The sequence below is a fragment of the Schistocerca gregaria genome, chromosome 7 (genome assembly GCF_023897955.1).
Source record: "Schistocerca gregaria isolate iqSchGreg1 chromosome 7, iqSchGreg1.2, whole genome shotgun sequence".
Classification (NCBI taxonomy): domain Eukaryota; kingdom Metazoa; phylum Arthropoda; class Insecta; order Orthoptera; family Acrididae; genus Schistocerca; species Schistocerca gregaria.
The window spans coordinates 515,234,894-515,252,000 of record NC_064926.1 but is presented as its reverse complement, the minus strand read 5'-3'; the positions used below and the strand labels follow the sequence as shown (position 1 = coordinate 515,252,000).

Sequence of the window (17,107 nt, the reverse complement as noted above, 5' to 3'; positions counted from 1 at the left end):
AGGCAATGGCAAACCACCTCCGTTAGGACCTTGCATAGTACAGCGGTGCGGCTCTCACACATCGTTCCCATACGCTTTGTCAAGAAGCATGGTACTTCATTTACACTTTAGACAAATTTATTCATGTTGTGTACATAGTTCCGCGTAGTCAGCGCGTACACAACTTTCCCACTAGAGCGCGCCCCGCTAAGCACAACAGCGTAGGCGCACCGCTCGTCCGTCTCTGCACTACGAGATGGAGCTGCCATAGAAACGGATCAAATTCTGCTTACGCCGACATGAGTATTAATCTGTAACGCAGCCAATGAGATTGCTGCTAACGTAGAACCTTTTCTGCTCGCGGATCACACTCGCGCAGTGATACATGAAAGCGCGAGGTATTTTAACGAGTGTACAGACCTCCGATTAGTGATTCTGGATTTGTCTGTACCATTCTGTACGAGTTCTAAATTTGCCTATAACAGTTTATAGTCACGTTTCAGTCTGCACCTAATAAGATTACCATATTCCGGTACATAGGCATGAAGATAACTGAATAGACTCTTTGACAAGTATCAGTGATATGTGAGAATAAGATTAAAATATCAAGACCACAGGAACTTCAGATTGTCAATTTTAAATAGCATCCAGGACCAAGTTAAGTAATTTTTATGCTTGTTATTATTTTAATAAACGTGAGCGAAAATTAATCAAGGTCTGTTTAAAGTTGGTCACCGTGAAGCTGCTACTCTAAGAGTGCAAGTGGCATTTCTATCGTCTGACCTAACGGCAGAAGATAAACACGCCACGCCACGATAAGACCACGAGACATATTTCTGACACTCGCCTACTTCGTTAGAGTGACAAGTCAAATAATCTGATGGCGTGTGTACTGAAGGTCTTACTGTACGTACACCACAATTCATTTCCCTATGTAATACGTAACCGACAACGATTGGTAATCGCCTAGTTTATAACCAAACTACATAAAAGCATTAGGTACAATATACTGTTTACTGAATAACTGCGATGACACAGTTTTCACGTGGTTGGTAGCTCGGTCGTTAGTCATTGAATATCTGCGCTGTGCGCCTGCTATTTGTCTGCAGATGGCTGCCCTTCTCGTGTTGGTGCCGTTACTGTGTGTCGCCGCTGTGGTGGGGGAACCCAGTTGTTCGCTGCCACCCCCCTCCGAAGAGCAGTTCCCATTTACCATGGTGAGTTTCTCCCGACAGACATACGTTACTAAACTAGTAAAGGCACATCTTTTCTGAAGCCTGACGTTTGGTGTGGTAAACGGCTGCATTAAAAACTTCATTTATGCTACTACTACGAAGAAGGTTGTATACATCGAAGAACCCTGGAGATACTAAAAGGTATCAGATAGATTATATAATGGTAAGACAGAGATTTAGGAAGCAGTTTTTAAATGGTAAGACATTTTCAGGTGTAGATGTGGACTCTGACCACAATCTATTGGTTATGAACTGCAGATTAAAACTGAAGAAACTACAAAAGGTTGGGAATTTAAGGAGATGAGACTTGGAAAAACTTAAAGAACCACAGGTTGTACAGAGTTTCAGGGAGAGAATAAGGGAACAATTGACAGGAATGGGGGAAAGAAATACAGTAAAAGAAGAATGGGTAGATCTGAGGGATGAAGTAGTGAAGGCAGCAGAGGATCAAGGAGGTACAAAGACGAGGGCTAGTAGAAATCCTTGGATAACAGAAAAATATTGAATTTAATTGATGAAAGGGGAACATATAAAAATGTAGTAAATGAAGCAGGCAAAAAGGAATAAAAACGTCTCAAAAATGAGATGGATAGCAAGTGCAAAATGGCTAAGCAGGGATGGCTAGCGGACAAATCTAAGGCTGTAGAGGCTTATCTCACTAGGGGTAAGATAGATACAGCCTAAAGCAAAATTAAAGAGACCTGTGGAGGAAAGAGAACCACTTGTATGAATATCAAGAGCTCAGATGGAAACCTAGTTCTAAGCAAAGAAGGGAAAGCTGAAAGCTCGAAGGAGTATATAGAGGGTCTATACAAGGGCGATGTACTTGAGAACAATATTAAAGAAACGGAAGAGGATGTACATGAAGATGAAATGGGAGATATGATACTGTGTGAGGAGTTTGACAGAGCACTGAAAGACCTGAGTCAAAATAAAGCCCCCGGAGTAGAAAATATTCCATTAGAACTACTGAAAGCGTTGGCAGAGCCAGTCCTGAGCAAACTCTACAGTCTGGTGAGCAAGATGTATGAGACAGGCGAAATACTCTCAGACTTCAAGAAGAATATAATAATTCCAATCCCAAAGAAACCACGTGTTGACAGATGTGAAAATTCCCGAAGTATCAGTTTAATAAGTCACAGCTGTTAAATACAAACGCGTATTCTTTAAACACGAATGGAAAAACTGGTAGAAGCCGACATCTGGGATGATCAGTTAGGATTCCGTAGAAATGTTGGAACACGTGAGGCAATACTGACCCTACGACTTATGTTAGAAGAAAGATTAAGATAAGGCAAACCTACGTTTCTATCATTTGTAGACATAGAGAAAGCTTTTGACAATGTTGACTGGAATACTCGTTTTCAAATTCTAAAGGTGGCAGGGGTAAAATACAGGGAGCGAAAGGTTATTTACAATTTGTACAGAAACCAGATGGCAGTTATAAGGGTCGAAGGGTACGAAAGGGAAGCAATGGTTGGGAAGGGAGTGAGACAGGGTTGTAGCCTCTCTCCAATGTTATTCAATCTGTATATTGAGCAAGCAGTAAAGGAAAAAAAAGAAAATTTGGAGTAGGTATTAAAATCCATGGAGAAGAATTAAAACTTTGAGGTTCGCCGATGACATTGTAATGCTCTCTGATCCAGCAAAGGACTTGGAAGAGCAGTTGAACGGAATGGACAGTGTCTTGAAAGGAGGATATATGATGAACATCAACAAAAGCGAAACGAGGATAGTGGAATGTAGTCGAATTAAGTCGTGTGCTGCTGATGGAATTAGATTAGGAAATGAGGCACTTAAAGTAGTAAAGGAGTTTTGCCATTTGGGGAGCAAAAAAACTTATGATGGTCGGAGTAGAGAGGATATAAAATGTAGTTTGGCAATGGCAAGGAAACTGTTTCTGAAGAAGAGAAATTTGTTAACATCGAGTATAGATTTAAGTGTCAGGAAGTCGTTTCTGAAAGTATTTGTATGGAGTGTAGCCATGTAGGGAAGTGAAACATGGACGGTAAGTAATTTGTACAAGAAGAGAATAGAAGCTTTCGAAATGTAGTGCTACAGAAAAATGCTGAAGGTTAGATGGGTAGATCACATAACTAACGAGGAGGTATTGAATATAATTGGGGAGAAAAGGAGTTTGTGGCACAACTTGAAAAGAAGAAGGTACTGGTTGGTACGATATGTTCTCAGACATGGAGGGATCGTCAATTTAGCATTGGAGGGCAACGTGCAGGGTACAAATCTTAGAGGGATACCAAGAGATGTATACACTAAGCAGATTCAGAAGGATGTAGGCTGCAGTAGGTAGTGGGAGATGAAGAAGCTTGCACAGGATAGAGTAGCATGGAGAGCTGCATCAAACAACAACAACGATTTTCTGAAACGAAATGACGTCTTAACCTTCACGATGTGGCGTAAACAAGTTCTGCAGTTCAGAAAACTTTTACGCACTACTTGAATTTAACACATACATGATAGAATCATGTTATGAGAAAAACATCAAGCTGCATACGCACAGGCTTAAAGCAGACTGAACACTCAAATGCATAAAGACAGTTGCTGTCAACGAAAAATAGAGCATTCTACTTACAGGCGTACTTTCGTAACGAGCGTTCTATTCGAAGGAAAGCCAAAGTTGTTCAGACTTGGTTAAAAACACATCATTAAGCTACGTCTGCTAATACTAGACTTATTGAGCTCCCGATTCTATATACATAAACTATTTAAACAATGCCAGTATTTCAGATAACACAAAATATAATATCATTCTTAAGGCTTCCACACGGAACAAAAGCTGAAATATGTGAGATGTATCTAGTTATGCTTGCATTGAGACTCGTTCCTTTCCTTGTATCTTCGGTCTTCAGTACGAAAAATCACAGCCAAACACGTCTCATGTATTGACCATCGAGTCAAAATTGTAAAGGTGACGTAGCTGTAGTATTTTCTTACGGGTATTTTATCAGTAAATAAACAGCTATTTACTCGTCCTTAGCGGTCGCCTCCATATTGCGATTTTAAAGTGTTGACTTCAGTGGCAGCACTGAAACTGTACACGGTATTGCCGGTCCAGCAATGTATGCCTCTGCTCCCGGCGAACTGACACTAAACTACTCATCCACAACTACAAACCTAGTATAGACATGCAATGGTACTTTGTTCACTGCTACAAATTAGAAACTGAAATATGTAGTATTCATGTTCTAGAATATTATTTATTTAATACTCCATTGCAAACCGGCTTTTGTTGTTTTGGCCTTACTCCGATGACCCGAATCCTTTTTAGAGTTAGTACTGCATAATTCCTTAAGAAGAATGTAATGATCCTAATACCACGTAAGTTAAGTAGAGCCGAAACATCGTTTTAATAAGTCATACTTACAAGGGAAACACCCAATTGCAACCCCTTCAGATATAGTGGTAAGTTGGACGAGTAATAGCCTGTCAAAAACTGAACACAGATCAAGCATGAAAACAGTAAGAAAGTGTACTGAACTGTGAAAAAGAAGCATAGCAGAAACAGTAAGCGTTTCAGGCTGAAGAAATACGTTGAACGAAGGGGGGCAGTGGTTGTCACAGTATTGGGCAGCAAAGAGGACGAAGTGTGTAAAAAACTCCTTCCTGCCAATTTTGTCACAAAATTATGAACTGTCCGTCCTGTCATTGAAATGTTTGTTCCTTCTCTGTAGTCTTGGCAACTGTCGCACTATAAATTTGGTTATAGAATATGAATCATGTGGGATGAATACACTAGCATCGCAAATAAATGTTATGAATAGTACAAGCAGACGAGATACGACTTTTCACAGGAAAGAAAGCAACATATAATCGGGCATGAACAATATTACAACAAAGGAATTCAAGAGCCATAACTTCCAAAACGGAAAGCAAATTCAAAAAAAGTTAAAAACGTTTGTTCTGATAGAGCACAGAGAAAGCTGTGTGATTGTGAAACTGTTGCGTTGATTCGTGTGCAGGTTTTCTCACAAACTAATTATGCTTCCAACATTTCTTTGGTAGCGTTCACATTCACATTAATACGAATACCTAAATCGGGCAAGGAGCCATATCTCACTCACTCACCAGGCGCAGAAGTTAAGTGCGTCGATAAAAGATCCCTATCATATGACACATGTACTGTCACTAATGCCGTGTATGGCACACCAGACGTGTCTTCCGGTGAAGGATTCGGCTGACTAGTCGCGTTGTCATCAAAGGTTTGTGGTTCCCATGCGAATGCCACTTCCTTTCGGTTGTTAACAGAGTAGTTGTGCAGAAGCAGCTTTTATTATAGGTCCCCTCCTTCACACCTCGCTGTTGCAAACGGACGTTGCACCGCGACAAAGACATAAATTTGGATACAGCGAACAGACACGTCAGTGACCGGACAGACAGTTCTTAACTGTGAAAAAAAAATTGGCCTGTTGGACCTTTTGGACACGGCTTGCCCTCCTTGAGTCCAACACCGTGACCACTTAACCACGTGGACGTGGTTCTTCATCTGTACTACTTTTCACTCTTTCTGTTTTGCCTTTTTTCACAGTTCCATACAACTTTTTCCTGTTTTCATGCTTGATCTGTGTTCGGTTTTTAATGGGCTGTCCACTGGTCCGTATTACTTCAAAATCTGAGAGGGGTGTGATAGGGACTTTCCTTTGTCAGAAGCGGTGGTAGATGCCAGCCTCGGGGTGGATCATATTATGCGCTGGCGAAATGAAGGAAGACGAAGGACAATACCACCCTTAATTTCAAAGAGTGGCAGTACTTGGAGCGAAAGCTCTAAACTTACCCCTCTAACTTTCATGCACTATCACAGACGTCTGGTAACACGGTGTACTACAGTTGGTCTGCGTGCGGAGACGAATCCAGAATAACAATAGCAGCAAGCGCTACATGAAGACACTGCGACAGCTAGACCAAACCACAACAGTGCACTACAGCCACACTCGTAAACACGGTCGTCATCGTAAACATGTCCCTGCAGATGCTGCTCGTCGACCGTGGCCCGTGTTTGTTACAACACACAACTGAACGTCCGAGGTTTCAAGCGTCAAATTTGGTTACAATTTCTCCGGATGTAATTAACATTTTACAATGCAACAAACGGTACTGATTACGTATTTGTTTATATGTTCAGATGTGCTAACAAAACTAACGGGTTTCCATTTAAAAAACTTAGGTTTGTGTTAAAAAACATACTTCCGTTCATTTTTTTGTGGTTTGTATTAATCAATTACACTAGCCCCTCTCCTCACGTTCAGTCTGTGAAATCGATTCGTCAGTATTTGACGTGGTGTACGAAATATATCCAGCGGTAATGCTAGGTGGGTCACCCTGTTTATAATGAAAGATATGTAATTTGTTTTCCTCTTACTTTGCTAGTACATCTCTGAAGGGTTGGTATATACAGAAATAGCTGAGCCACAGTTCAGTAACACAGCACTAGAGTAGCTAAAAAAGACAGAAAAATGGCGTAGCCTATTGATGAGATGAACATCTCTCCACATTTCTCCTTTAACGGTGTGAGCGCTATTGCAACGTCTGTCAGAACAGCAGATATATACTTTCAAAGGAACTACACTTTCGTTACGTAAGTTTTTCAAGTCGATAATTAAAACTGCCGATGTACAATGCTCTCGTAATCAACCGATCTGTCACTGTCTCCCGGTCGTTAGTCAGTTAGTTACATGTTCCATAGATTATCTGAACGATGCTTTTATCAAAATGATGTGGAACGAGTACGTTTACACGCTATGTATACATGATTAGTGTTAACATTGATGAACACATTATTATTCTAGTATTGCAACTACACTTTTTATTTTTTGTGTTTGTTTTTACTAACCACCGGTTTTTAAGAAGAAATTCGTCAATGGAATAGAAGGATTTGTCCTGGGAAAATGATTTTAAATTAGGTTTTAACTTGATTCGCTACCTGTGAGTCATTTAATGTTAATGGGCAAATGATCAATAATACTTATTGCTGTATATTCAACTTCTTTAACAATGGGTAATGGTCATTCTGCCCTGTGCTGTTGTGGATACGGACATCACTGTTCTTCTCAAATTGTGATGGGTTATTCATGATGAAATTCATGCATTGTGAGGACCCAGCTAAAACGCCTAGCTCCTTGAAGAGGTTCCAACATGGCGTTCGTGGATGAACACCACATACTCTCCTTTGTGCAATCAGTGCTTCCTATGTGATGTGTTAATCCCGAAAATTATTCCGTAAGACGTTACTGAGTGGAAATGTGCAAAATAAACCCAACTTCTCATCTCAATCCAGGAACACACCAAATGGTTCTCTCTGTGCTTCCCACAGCACTACGCTGAGAAAAATAGGCCAGTGGATTGTGTTTAACCTACCAGGCGACATCTTAAAGTGAGATGCTTGTTATTATGGCAGGCCAGTTAATATCTTAGTGAATGCTCCACTACGCTTCAAAGTGACACACATACACTCCTGGAAATTGAAATAAGAACACCGTGAATTCATTGTCCCAGGAAGGGGAAACTTTATTGACACATTCCTGGGGTCAGATACATCACATGATCACACTGACAGAACCACAGGCACATAGACACAGGCAACAGAGCATGCACAATGTCGGCACTAGTACAGTGTATATCCACCTTTCGCAGCAATGCAGGCTGCTATTCTCCCATGGAGACGATCGTAGAGATGCTGGATGTAGTCCTGTGGAACGGCTTGCCATGCCATTTCCACCTGGCGCCTCAGTTGGACCAGCGTTCGTGCTGGACGTGCAGACCGCGTGAGACGACGATTCATCCAGTCCCAAACATGCTCAATGGGAGACAATTCCGGAGATCTTGCTGGCCAGGGTAGTTGACTTACACCTTCTAGAGCACGTTGGGTGGCATGGGATACATGCGGACGTGCATTGTCCTGTTGGAACAGCAAGTTCCCTTGCCGGTCTAGGAATGGTAGAACGATGGGTTCGATGACGGTTTGGATGTACCGTGCACTATTCAGTGTCCCCTCGACGATCACCAGAGGTGTACAGCCAGTGTAGGAGATCGCTCCCCACACCATTATGCTGGGTGTTGGCCCTGTGTGCCTCGGTCGTATGCAGTCCTGATTGTGGCGCTCACCTGCACGGCGCCAAACACGCATACGACCATCATTGGCACCAAGGCAGAAGCGACTCTCATCGCTGAAGACGACACGTCTCCATTCGTCCCTCCATTCACACCTGTCGCGACACCACTGGAGGCGGGCTGCACGATGTTGGGGCGTGAGCGGAAGACGGCCTAAGGGTGTGCGGGACCGTAGCCCAGCTTCATGGAGACGGTTGCGAATGGTCCTCGCCGATACCCCAGGAGCAACAGTGTCCCTAATTTTCTGGGAAGTGGCGGTGCTGTCCCCTACGGCACTGCGTAGGATCCTACGGTCTTGGCGTGCATCCGTGCGTCGCTGCGGTCCGGTCCCAGGTCGACGGGCACGTGCACCTTCCGCCGACCGCTGCCGACAACATCGATGTACTGTGGAGACCGCACGCGCCACGTGTTGAGCAATTCGGCGGTACGTCCACCTGGCCTCCCGCATGCCCACTATACGCCCTCGCTCAAAGTCCGTCAACTGCACATACGGTTCACGTCCACGCTGTCGCGGCATGCTACCAGTGTTAAAGACTGCGATGGAGCTCCGTATGCCACGGCAAACTGGTTGACACTGACGGCGGCGGTGCACAAATGCTGCGCAGCTAGCGCCATTCGACGGCCAACACCGCGGTTCCTGGTGTGTCCGCTGTGCCGTGCGTGTGATCATTGCTTGTACAGTCCTCTCGCAGTGTCCGGAGCAAGTATGGTGGGTCTGACACACCGGTGTCAATGAGTTTTTTTTTTTCCATTTCCAGGAGTGTATATGGCCCTTTAGAAATCTTTGGAAGAACTGTACGATCTACTTTCAATTTTGTGTTTGTTTATCACGACCTGCTTCGGCCCCAAGGCCAATTTCTAGTGAATATATCAGGCGTCCTGGGAAGGCACAATGATCCTTTTACCTACAATACCAAAGCACCAAAACTTTTCAGCCGGCTTCCAAGTCGAGAAAGCCACAAACCACGCGTGGTGCGTATCGTAACGATTATTTCAAACAATGTAGTTGAAATGTAACATATCCTTGCATGATTAAACAGCATGATCATCCAAATGAATGTTCTCTCGTTTATAGTTCACTCCTTGAAGTATACTTGTGAGAAAATATATACTTTGTACCTGCAAGAAAATCACATGCAACAATACCCCCCATGATATTTAAAGTTGATGCTTGTGTTTAGCTTGAATTTTGCAAAGAATATCTGCCTCATTCAATAAAATTCTAATTGGAATTTATATATATTCGCTGCTTTCGGTAACCCATATATATTACAAAAATTGGTGTATGTACATATGTATATGTAGGTATGTTCAATACCTCCTGCCGAACCGCTAGGCCGGGTACAACCAAATTAGGTACACATATCCCTTACTGTCAGCCAACAATCTATCCATCATAGTTATGGAGATCACACGTCAAAACTTTGAGTTGCGTCAAAAAACGGGGCATCATGCATAACGTTTAAATTTATTTCTTAATTGCTATTAACCTAATCGCAACGCATTTCACAGGCAGTATTCACACATGCCACTGAATATAGCTCCACAAATACATTATTGTAAGACACATAAGCCTAGATACACAGGGTGTTACAAAAAGGTACTGCCAAACTTTCAGGAAACATTCCTCGCACACAAATTAAGAAAAGATGTTCTGTGGACATGTGTCCGGAAACGCTCAATTTCCATGTTAGAGCTCATTTTAGTTTCGTCTGTATGTATTGTACTTGCTCGATTCACCGCCAGTTGGCCCAATTGAAGGAAGGTAATGTCGACTTCGGTTCTTGTGTTGACATGCGACTCATTGCTCTACAGTACTAGCATCAAGCACATCAGTACGTAGCATCAACTGGATAGTGTTCATCAGGAACGTGGTTTTGCTGTCAGTGCAATGTTTACAAATGCGGAGTTGGCAGATGCCCATCTGATGTATGGTTTAGCACGGGGCAATAACCGTGGAGCGGTACGTTTGTATCGAGACAGATTTCCAGAACGAAGGTGTCCCGACAGGAAGACGATCGAAGCAATTGATCGGCGTCTTAGGGAGTGCGGAACATTCCAGCCTATGACTCGCGACTGGGGAAGACCTAGAACGACGAGGACACCTGCAATGAACGAGGCAATTCTTCGTGCAGTAGACGATAACCCTAATGTCAGCGTCAGAGAAGTTGCTGCAGTGCAAGGTAGCGTTGACCACGTCACTATATGGAGAGTGCTACGGAAGAACCAGTTGTTTCCGTACCATGTACAGCGTGTGCAGGCATTATAAGCAGCTGATTGGCCTCCACGGGTACACTTCTTCGAATGGTTCATCCAACAATGTGTCAATCCTCATTTCAGTGCAAATGTTCCCTTTACGGGTGAGGCTTCATTCCAGCGTGATCAAATTGTAAATTTTCACAATCAACATGTGTGGGCTGTCGAGAATCCACTACGCAATTGTGCAATCACGTCATGAACACAGATTTTCTGTGAAAGTTTGGGCAGGCATTGTTGGTGATGTCTTGATTGGGCCCCATGTTCTTCCACCTACGCTCAATGGAGCACGTTATCATGATTTCATACGGGATACTCTACCTGTGCTGCTAGAACATGTGCCTTTACAAGTACGACACAACATGTGGTTCATGCACAATGTAGCTCCTGCACATTTCAGTCGAAGTGTTCGTACGCTTCTTAACAACAGATTCGGTGACCGATGGGTTGGTAAATGCGGACCAATTAATTACATGGCCTCCACGCTCTCCTGACCTAAACCCTCTTGACTTTCATTTATGGGGGCATTGGAAAGCTCTTGTCGACGGAACCCCGGTACCAAATGTAGAGACTTTTCGTGCTCGTATTGTGGATGGCTGCGATACAATAAGCCATTCTCCAGGGCTGTATCAGCGACGGAGGGTGGATGCATGTATCCTCGCTAACGGAGGACATTTTGAACATTTCCTGTAACAAAGCGTTTGAAGTCACGCTGGTACGTTCTGTTGCTGTGTGTTTCCATTTCATGATTAATGTGATTTGAAGAGAAGTAAACAAATGAGCTCTAACATGGAAAGTAAGCGTTTCCGGACACATGTCCACATAACATATTTTCTTTCTTTGTGTGTGAGCAATGTTTCCTAAAAGTTTGGCCGTACCTTTTTGTAACATCCTGTATGACGTCATAAACAGTGAGATGCATGAAAAAAATTCCGCATCACGCATGGAGTTGTAATACGTTCCTTCTTCACTACTAAGACACTCCTGCCTTCAAATTAACTTAAGAAAATCCCTGATACCTGTCAAGGCTTTTGACAGCTTTCAACTGAGAAGCGAAAACTGCTGTAGGCGAAAGCAATAGCCGTCTACGCAGCTACGAAGAGACGTTGCCGTAGACGTGTTTACAAATGGGCGTTGTGGACACGCAAAGCAGCTGTACTTGTATGTTACTCATATTTCTATGTACGACTGTTTCATAATTCATGGAAACCAACTTTTTTTCGATGTTACACGCTACAGTTAATTTTTGGTTTCCGTTTCTAATAGCAATTCACAATACGCATGCACTGACACTACCGTCATTGCAACCTAATAGCAAATAAAATTTCGACTCAGCAGTAAGACAAAAAATTGACTGTTTGAGACATGGGTCTTCATAGTGTATACCTTACGTTAATGTGATACCTGTTCAGTCAAATATTTTTGATGACCGTTGTAGATCGATAGAGTTAAGTAAAGAAATTATAAGAATTCAGAATTATGAGTGAAAACGCATGCTTCGAAACATGTCGTTCAGGTAAATGCCTGAATCTCTTTCATCTTCCGATACTTCACATAAACAATTTCATGCGTCTGTCATTTTTCCTTACAGAAAATCATATAATAGAAACGAAATTTACTTGATAAGAAATTAATTATTTTATGTGACTTTGATAATAGCAATGAATATTAAATCTGGGCTAGAAATTGCCCTAAATAAAGAGTTTTATTTTAGAAATGAATAAAACTTCGGAAATGACATCACAGACACACATACGCAACGCTACGGAAATTCTCAACGCATCTGAAATGATCTACTACTGTTTGTGAGTAACGTAAGGCAGTCACGGAATAAAACAAGACGATGTTAAAGCCTGTGCTCTAAAACTTGCGAAGCAAACTTATCTACAGCAATCCGAAATAGTTACTAAGATAACTTACAATTCGTACGACATGAGTAAGCATTATTGTCGATGTAATAAGTGACCTAAAGGCATAAAATCGTTTCCCTAATTATTCTTACATCCAGCGTTTACACAAATCCTCATAGTTAATCAATACTACCATACCGGAAAATCATTTAGCTGACTTGATGAAAGGAACGAAACAGAAATGAAGATCTGCAACCTTCTACTAATGTAACAGTTGTTACTGGATACTACAAACAAAAAGTTTTTACAGAGTACAGTCAGATTACAGTTGCACGATTCACGTTTCGCTCCCAGCACAACGACAGAAAGGACTGGTCCATAGCGCAGATATGAAAAATACATAAGAAATGAAACCCTTTGGTAAAATGGATTCCTACATTGAATCACGAATCGTGCGTAACACACGTAAACAAAATGCAATCTGCCCATCATTGATCGCAACCTCGAGTGTCACTCTGTTACTCATTTGATGACATTACCTAAGCAACCACAGCGTTCCAATACAGCTTGCCAGATCTTAAAATAAATAAACACATTACACTGTATTCTGTGGACGGTGTATAGGAAATACTATTAGAATTCTCAGTACCACTGAACGAATACAAAACCATAAGGTGGCTTTGGTTACTGCTCTCCAACCTTGTCAGTGTAATTTAATGCAGACGCGTTGAAAAGCACACCAAATCACACGCAACGAAAATACGCCTTCACTATAAAGTAGCCCCAAAGGAGTCGCTAGAAAGCAGAACGCTTTTCTTCTCCTCAAAACTGTGTGGTGACCGCGCCGTCACTACAAAAGCTCAGAAGGCACTCTCGCCTCAGAGTCCTCCGGCAGAGAAACAATTCAATCCAGGCAGCAGCAAATAAGCGGCAGTCGATAAATGATCACAGATACAAGAGAAAAAAACGTTGCTCACCAGAAACCTTAATATATGGATAATTTTCTTCATGTTGGGTACCACAGCCATACATTTTGAAGTTTTCCACCTCAGCTGTTTTTGAGAATTCAGGTTACTATATGAAGGGCTTATTTCAACAGTGGTACAAGTCCATTTTTGTTCATTCTGAGACACAGAGTCCTATAGTTAAAAGATATGAGTTGATATATATATATATATATATATATATATATATATATATATATATATATATATACTTGAATATATGTACTTGAATACATATACTTGAATATATCTGGTATCTCAACTGCAGACTTTTCAGCTCTCTTTTAACTTGTGACCCTGTATCTCAGAATGAACAAAAATGGACTTGTACCACTTGTACTCCCCCATTAACCACGGACCTTGGCGTTGGTGGGGAGGCTTGCGTGGCTCAGCGATATACATGGCCGTACTGTAGGTGCAACCACAACGGAGGGGTATATGTTGAGAAGCCAGACAAACGTATGGTTCCTGGCCTTGCAACATTAACCAAAACGGCCTTGCTGTGCTGGTACTGCGAAAGGCTGAAAGCAAGGGGAGACTACAGCCGTAATTTTTCCCGACGGCATACTGTATGTTTAAATGATGATGGCGTCCTCTTGGGTAAAATATTCCGGAGGTAAAATAGTCCCCCATTCGGATCTCCGGGCGGGGACTACTGCAGAAGACGTCGTTATCAGGAGAAAGAAACCTGGCGCTCTACGGATCGGAGCATGGAATGTAACATCCCTTAATCGGGCAGGTATGTTACAAATTTTAAAAATGAAATGAAATGGATAGGTTAAAGTTAGATATAGTGGGAATTAGTGAAATTCAGTGGCAGGAGGAACAAGACTTTTGGTCAGGTGAATACAGGGTTATAAATACAAAATCAAATAGTGGTAATGCAGGAGTAAGTTTAATAATGAATAAAAAAATTGGAGTGCGGGTAAGCTACTAAAAACAGCATAGTGAACGCATTCTTGTGGCCAAGATAGACACGAAACTCATGCCATCTACAGTAGTACAAGTTTATATGCCAACTAGCTCTGCAAATGATGAAGAGATTGATGAAATGTATGACGATATAACATAAATTATTCAGATAGTGAAGGGAGACAAAAATTTAATAGTCATGGGTGACTGAAATTCGAGAGTAGGAAAAGGGAGAGAAGGAAACATAGTAGGTGAATATGGATTGGGGGTCAGAAATGAAAGAGGAATTTTGCACAGAGCATAACTTAATCATAGCTAACACATGGTTCAAGAGTCATAGAAGAAGGTTGTATACATGGCAGAATCCTGGAAATACTAGAAGGTATCAGATAGATTATATAATTGTAAGACAGAGATTTAGGGACCAGATTTTAATTTGTAAGACATTTCCAGGGGCAAATGTGGACTCTGACCACAACCTATTGGTTATGAACTATACATTAAAACTGAAGAAACTGCAAAAAGGTGGGAATATAAGGAGATGGGACCTGGATAAACTGACTAAACCAGGGGTTGTACAAAGTTTCAGGGAGAGAATAAGGGAATAATTGACAAGATTGGGGAAAGCAATACAGTAGAAAAAGAATGGGTAGCTCAGAGGGATGAAGTAGTGAAGGCAGCAGAGGATCAAGCAGGTAAAAAGACGAGGGCTAGTCGAAATCCTTCGGTAACAGAAGAAATATTGAAATTGATTGATGAAAGGAGAAAATATAAAAATAAAGTAAATGAAGTAGGCACAAAGGAATATAAACATCTCACAAATGACATCGACAGGAAGTGCAAAATGGCTAAGCAGTAATGGCTAGCGGACAAATGTAAGGATGTAGAGGCTTATCTCACTAGGGGCAAGATAGATACTGCCTACAGGAAAATTAAAGAGACCTTCGGAAAAAAGAGAGCCACTTGGATGAATATCAAGAGCTCAGATGGAAACCCAGTTCTGAGCAAAGAAGGGAAAACTGAAAGCTCTAAGGAGTATACAGAGGGTCTACACAAGGGTGACGTACTTGAGGACAATATTATGGAAATGGAGGAGGATGTAGATGACGATGAAGTGGGAGGTGCGATACTGCGTGAAGAGTTTGACAGAGCACTGAAAGACCTGAGTCGAAACAAGGCCTGGGGAGTAGACAACATTCCATTAGAACTACTGACAGCCTTGAGAGAGCCAGGCCTAACAAACTCTACCATCTGGTGAGCAAGATGCATAAGACAGGCAAAATTGCCTCAGACTTCAAGAAGAATATAATAATTCCAATCCCAAAGAAAGCAGATGTCGACAGATATGAAAATTACCGAACTATGAGTTCAATAAGTCACAGCTGCAAAATACTAACGCGTATTCTTTAAACGCGAATGGAAAAACTGGTAGAAGCCGACCTCGTGGATGATCAGTTAGGATTCCGTAGAAATGTTGGAACACATGAGGCAATACTGACCCTACGACTTATCTTAGAAGAAAGATTAAGAAAAGGCAACCCTACGTTTCTATCATTTGTAGACTTAGAGAAAGCTTTTGACAATGTTGACTGGAATACTCTTTTTCAAATTCTAATGGTGGCAGGGGTAAAATACAGGGAGCGAAAGGCTATTTACAATTTGTACAGAAACCAGATGGCAGTTATAAGGGTCGAAGGGTACGAAAGGGAAGCACTGGTTGGGAAGGGAGTGAGACAGGGTTGTAGCCTCTCCCCAATGTTATTCAATCTGTATATTGAGCAAGCAGTAAAGGAAACAAAAGAAAATTTGCAGTAGGTATTAAAATCCACGGAGGAGAAATATAAACTTTGAGGTTCGAGGATGACGTTGTAATTCTCTCAGATCCAGCAAAGGACTTGGAAGAGCAGTTGAAAGGAATTGACAGTGTCTTGAAAGGAGGATATAAGATGAACATCAACAAAAGCCAAACGCGAATAATAGAATGTAGTCGAATTAAGTCGTGTGCTGCTGAGGGAATTAGATTAGGAAATGAGGCTCTTAAAGTAGTAAAGGAGTTTTGCCATTTGGGGAGCAAAAAAACTTATGATGGTCGGAGTAGAGAGGATACAAAATGTAGTCTGGCAATGGCAAGGAAAGTGTATCTGAAGAAGAGAAATTTGTTAACAACGAGTATAGATTTAAGTGTCAGGAAGTCGTTTCTGAAAATGTTTGTATGGCGTGTAGCCATGTATGGAAGTGAAACATGGACGATAATTAATTTTTTCAAGAGGAGAATAGAAGCTTTCGAAATGTAGTGCTTCAGAAGAATGCTTGAGGTTAGATGGGTAGACACATAACTAACGAGGTGGTATTGAATAGAATTGTGGAGAAGAGGAGTTTGTGGCACAACTTGAAAGAAGAAGGGGACGGTTGGTAGGACATGTTATGAGGCATCAGGCGATCAGAAATTTAGCACTCGAGGGCGGCGTGGAGGGTAAAAATCGTAGAGGGATACCAAGAGATGAATACACTAAGCTGATTCTGAAGCATGTAGGCTGCTGTATGTACTGGGTGATGAAGAAGTTTGCAGAGGATAAAGTAGCACGGAGAGCTGCGTCAATAGAGTCTCAGGACTGAAGACGACGATAACAATAACCACTATTGAAATAAGTCCTTCATATCTTGTGCAAGAAACAAAGGAAAACATCAAAATGTCCTATAACAAATGTAAAGCTGTGTTACTCAGCATGAAGAAAATGATCGAGATGCT

At 41.8% G+C, this 17,107-nt stretch overlaps 1 protein-coding gene across 1 annotated transcript in view; it reads left to right on the top strand.

Moving 5' to 3' along the window:
• The window catches only part of LOC126281304 (uncharacterized), a 41,086-nt gene that overhangs the window by 10,609 nt on the left and 13,370 nt on the right, over window positions 1–17,107 (top strand). The window contains exon 2 of the mRNA XM_049980136.1: window positions 1,089–1,196. Within this exon, the coding sequence (XP_049836093.1) occupies window positions 1,089–1,196 (108 nt within the window). The remainder of the gene's footprint in view (window positions 1–1,088; window positions 1,197–17,107) is intronic.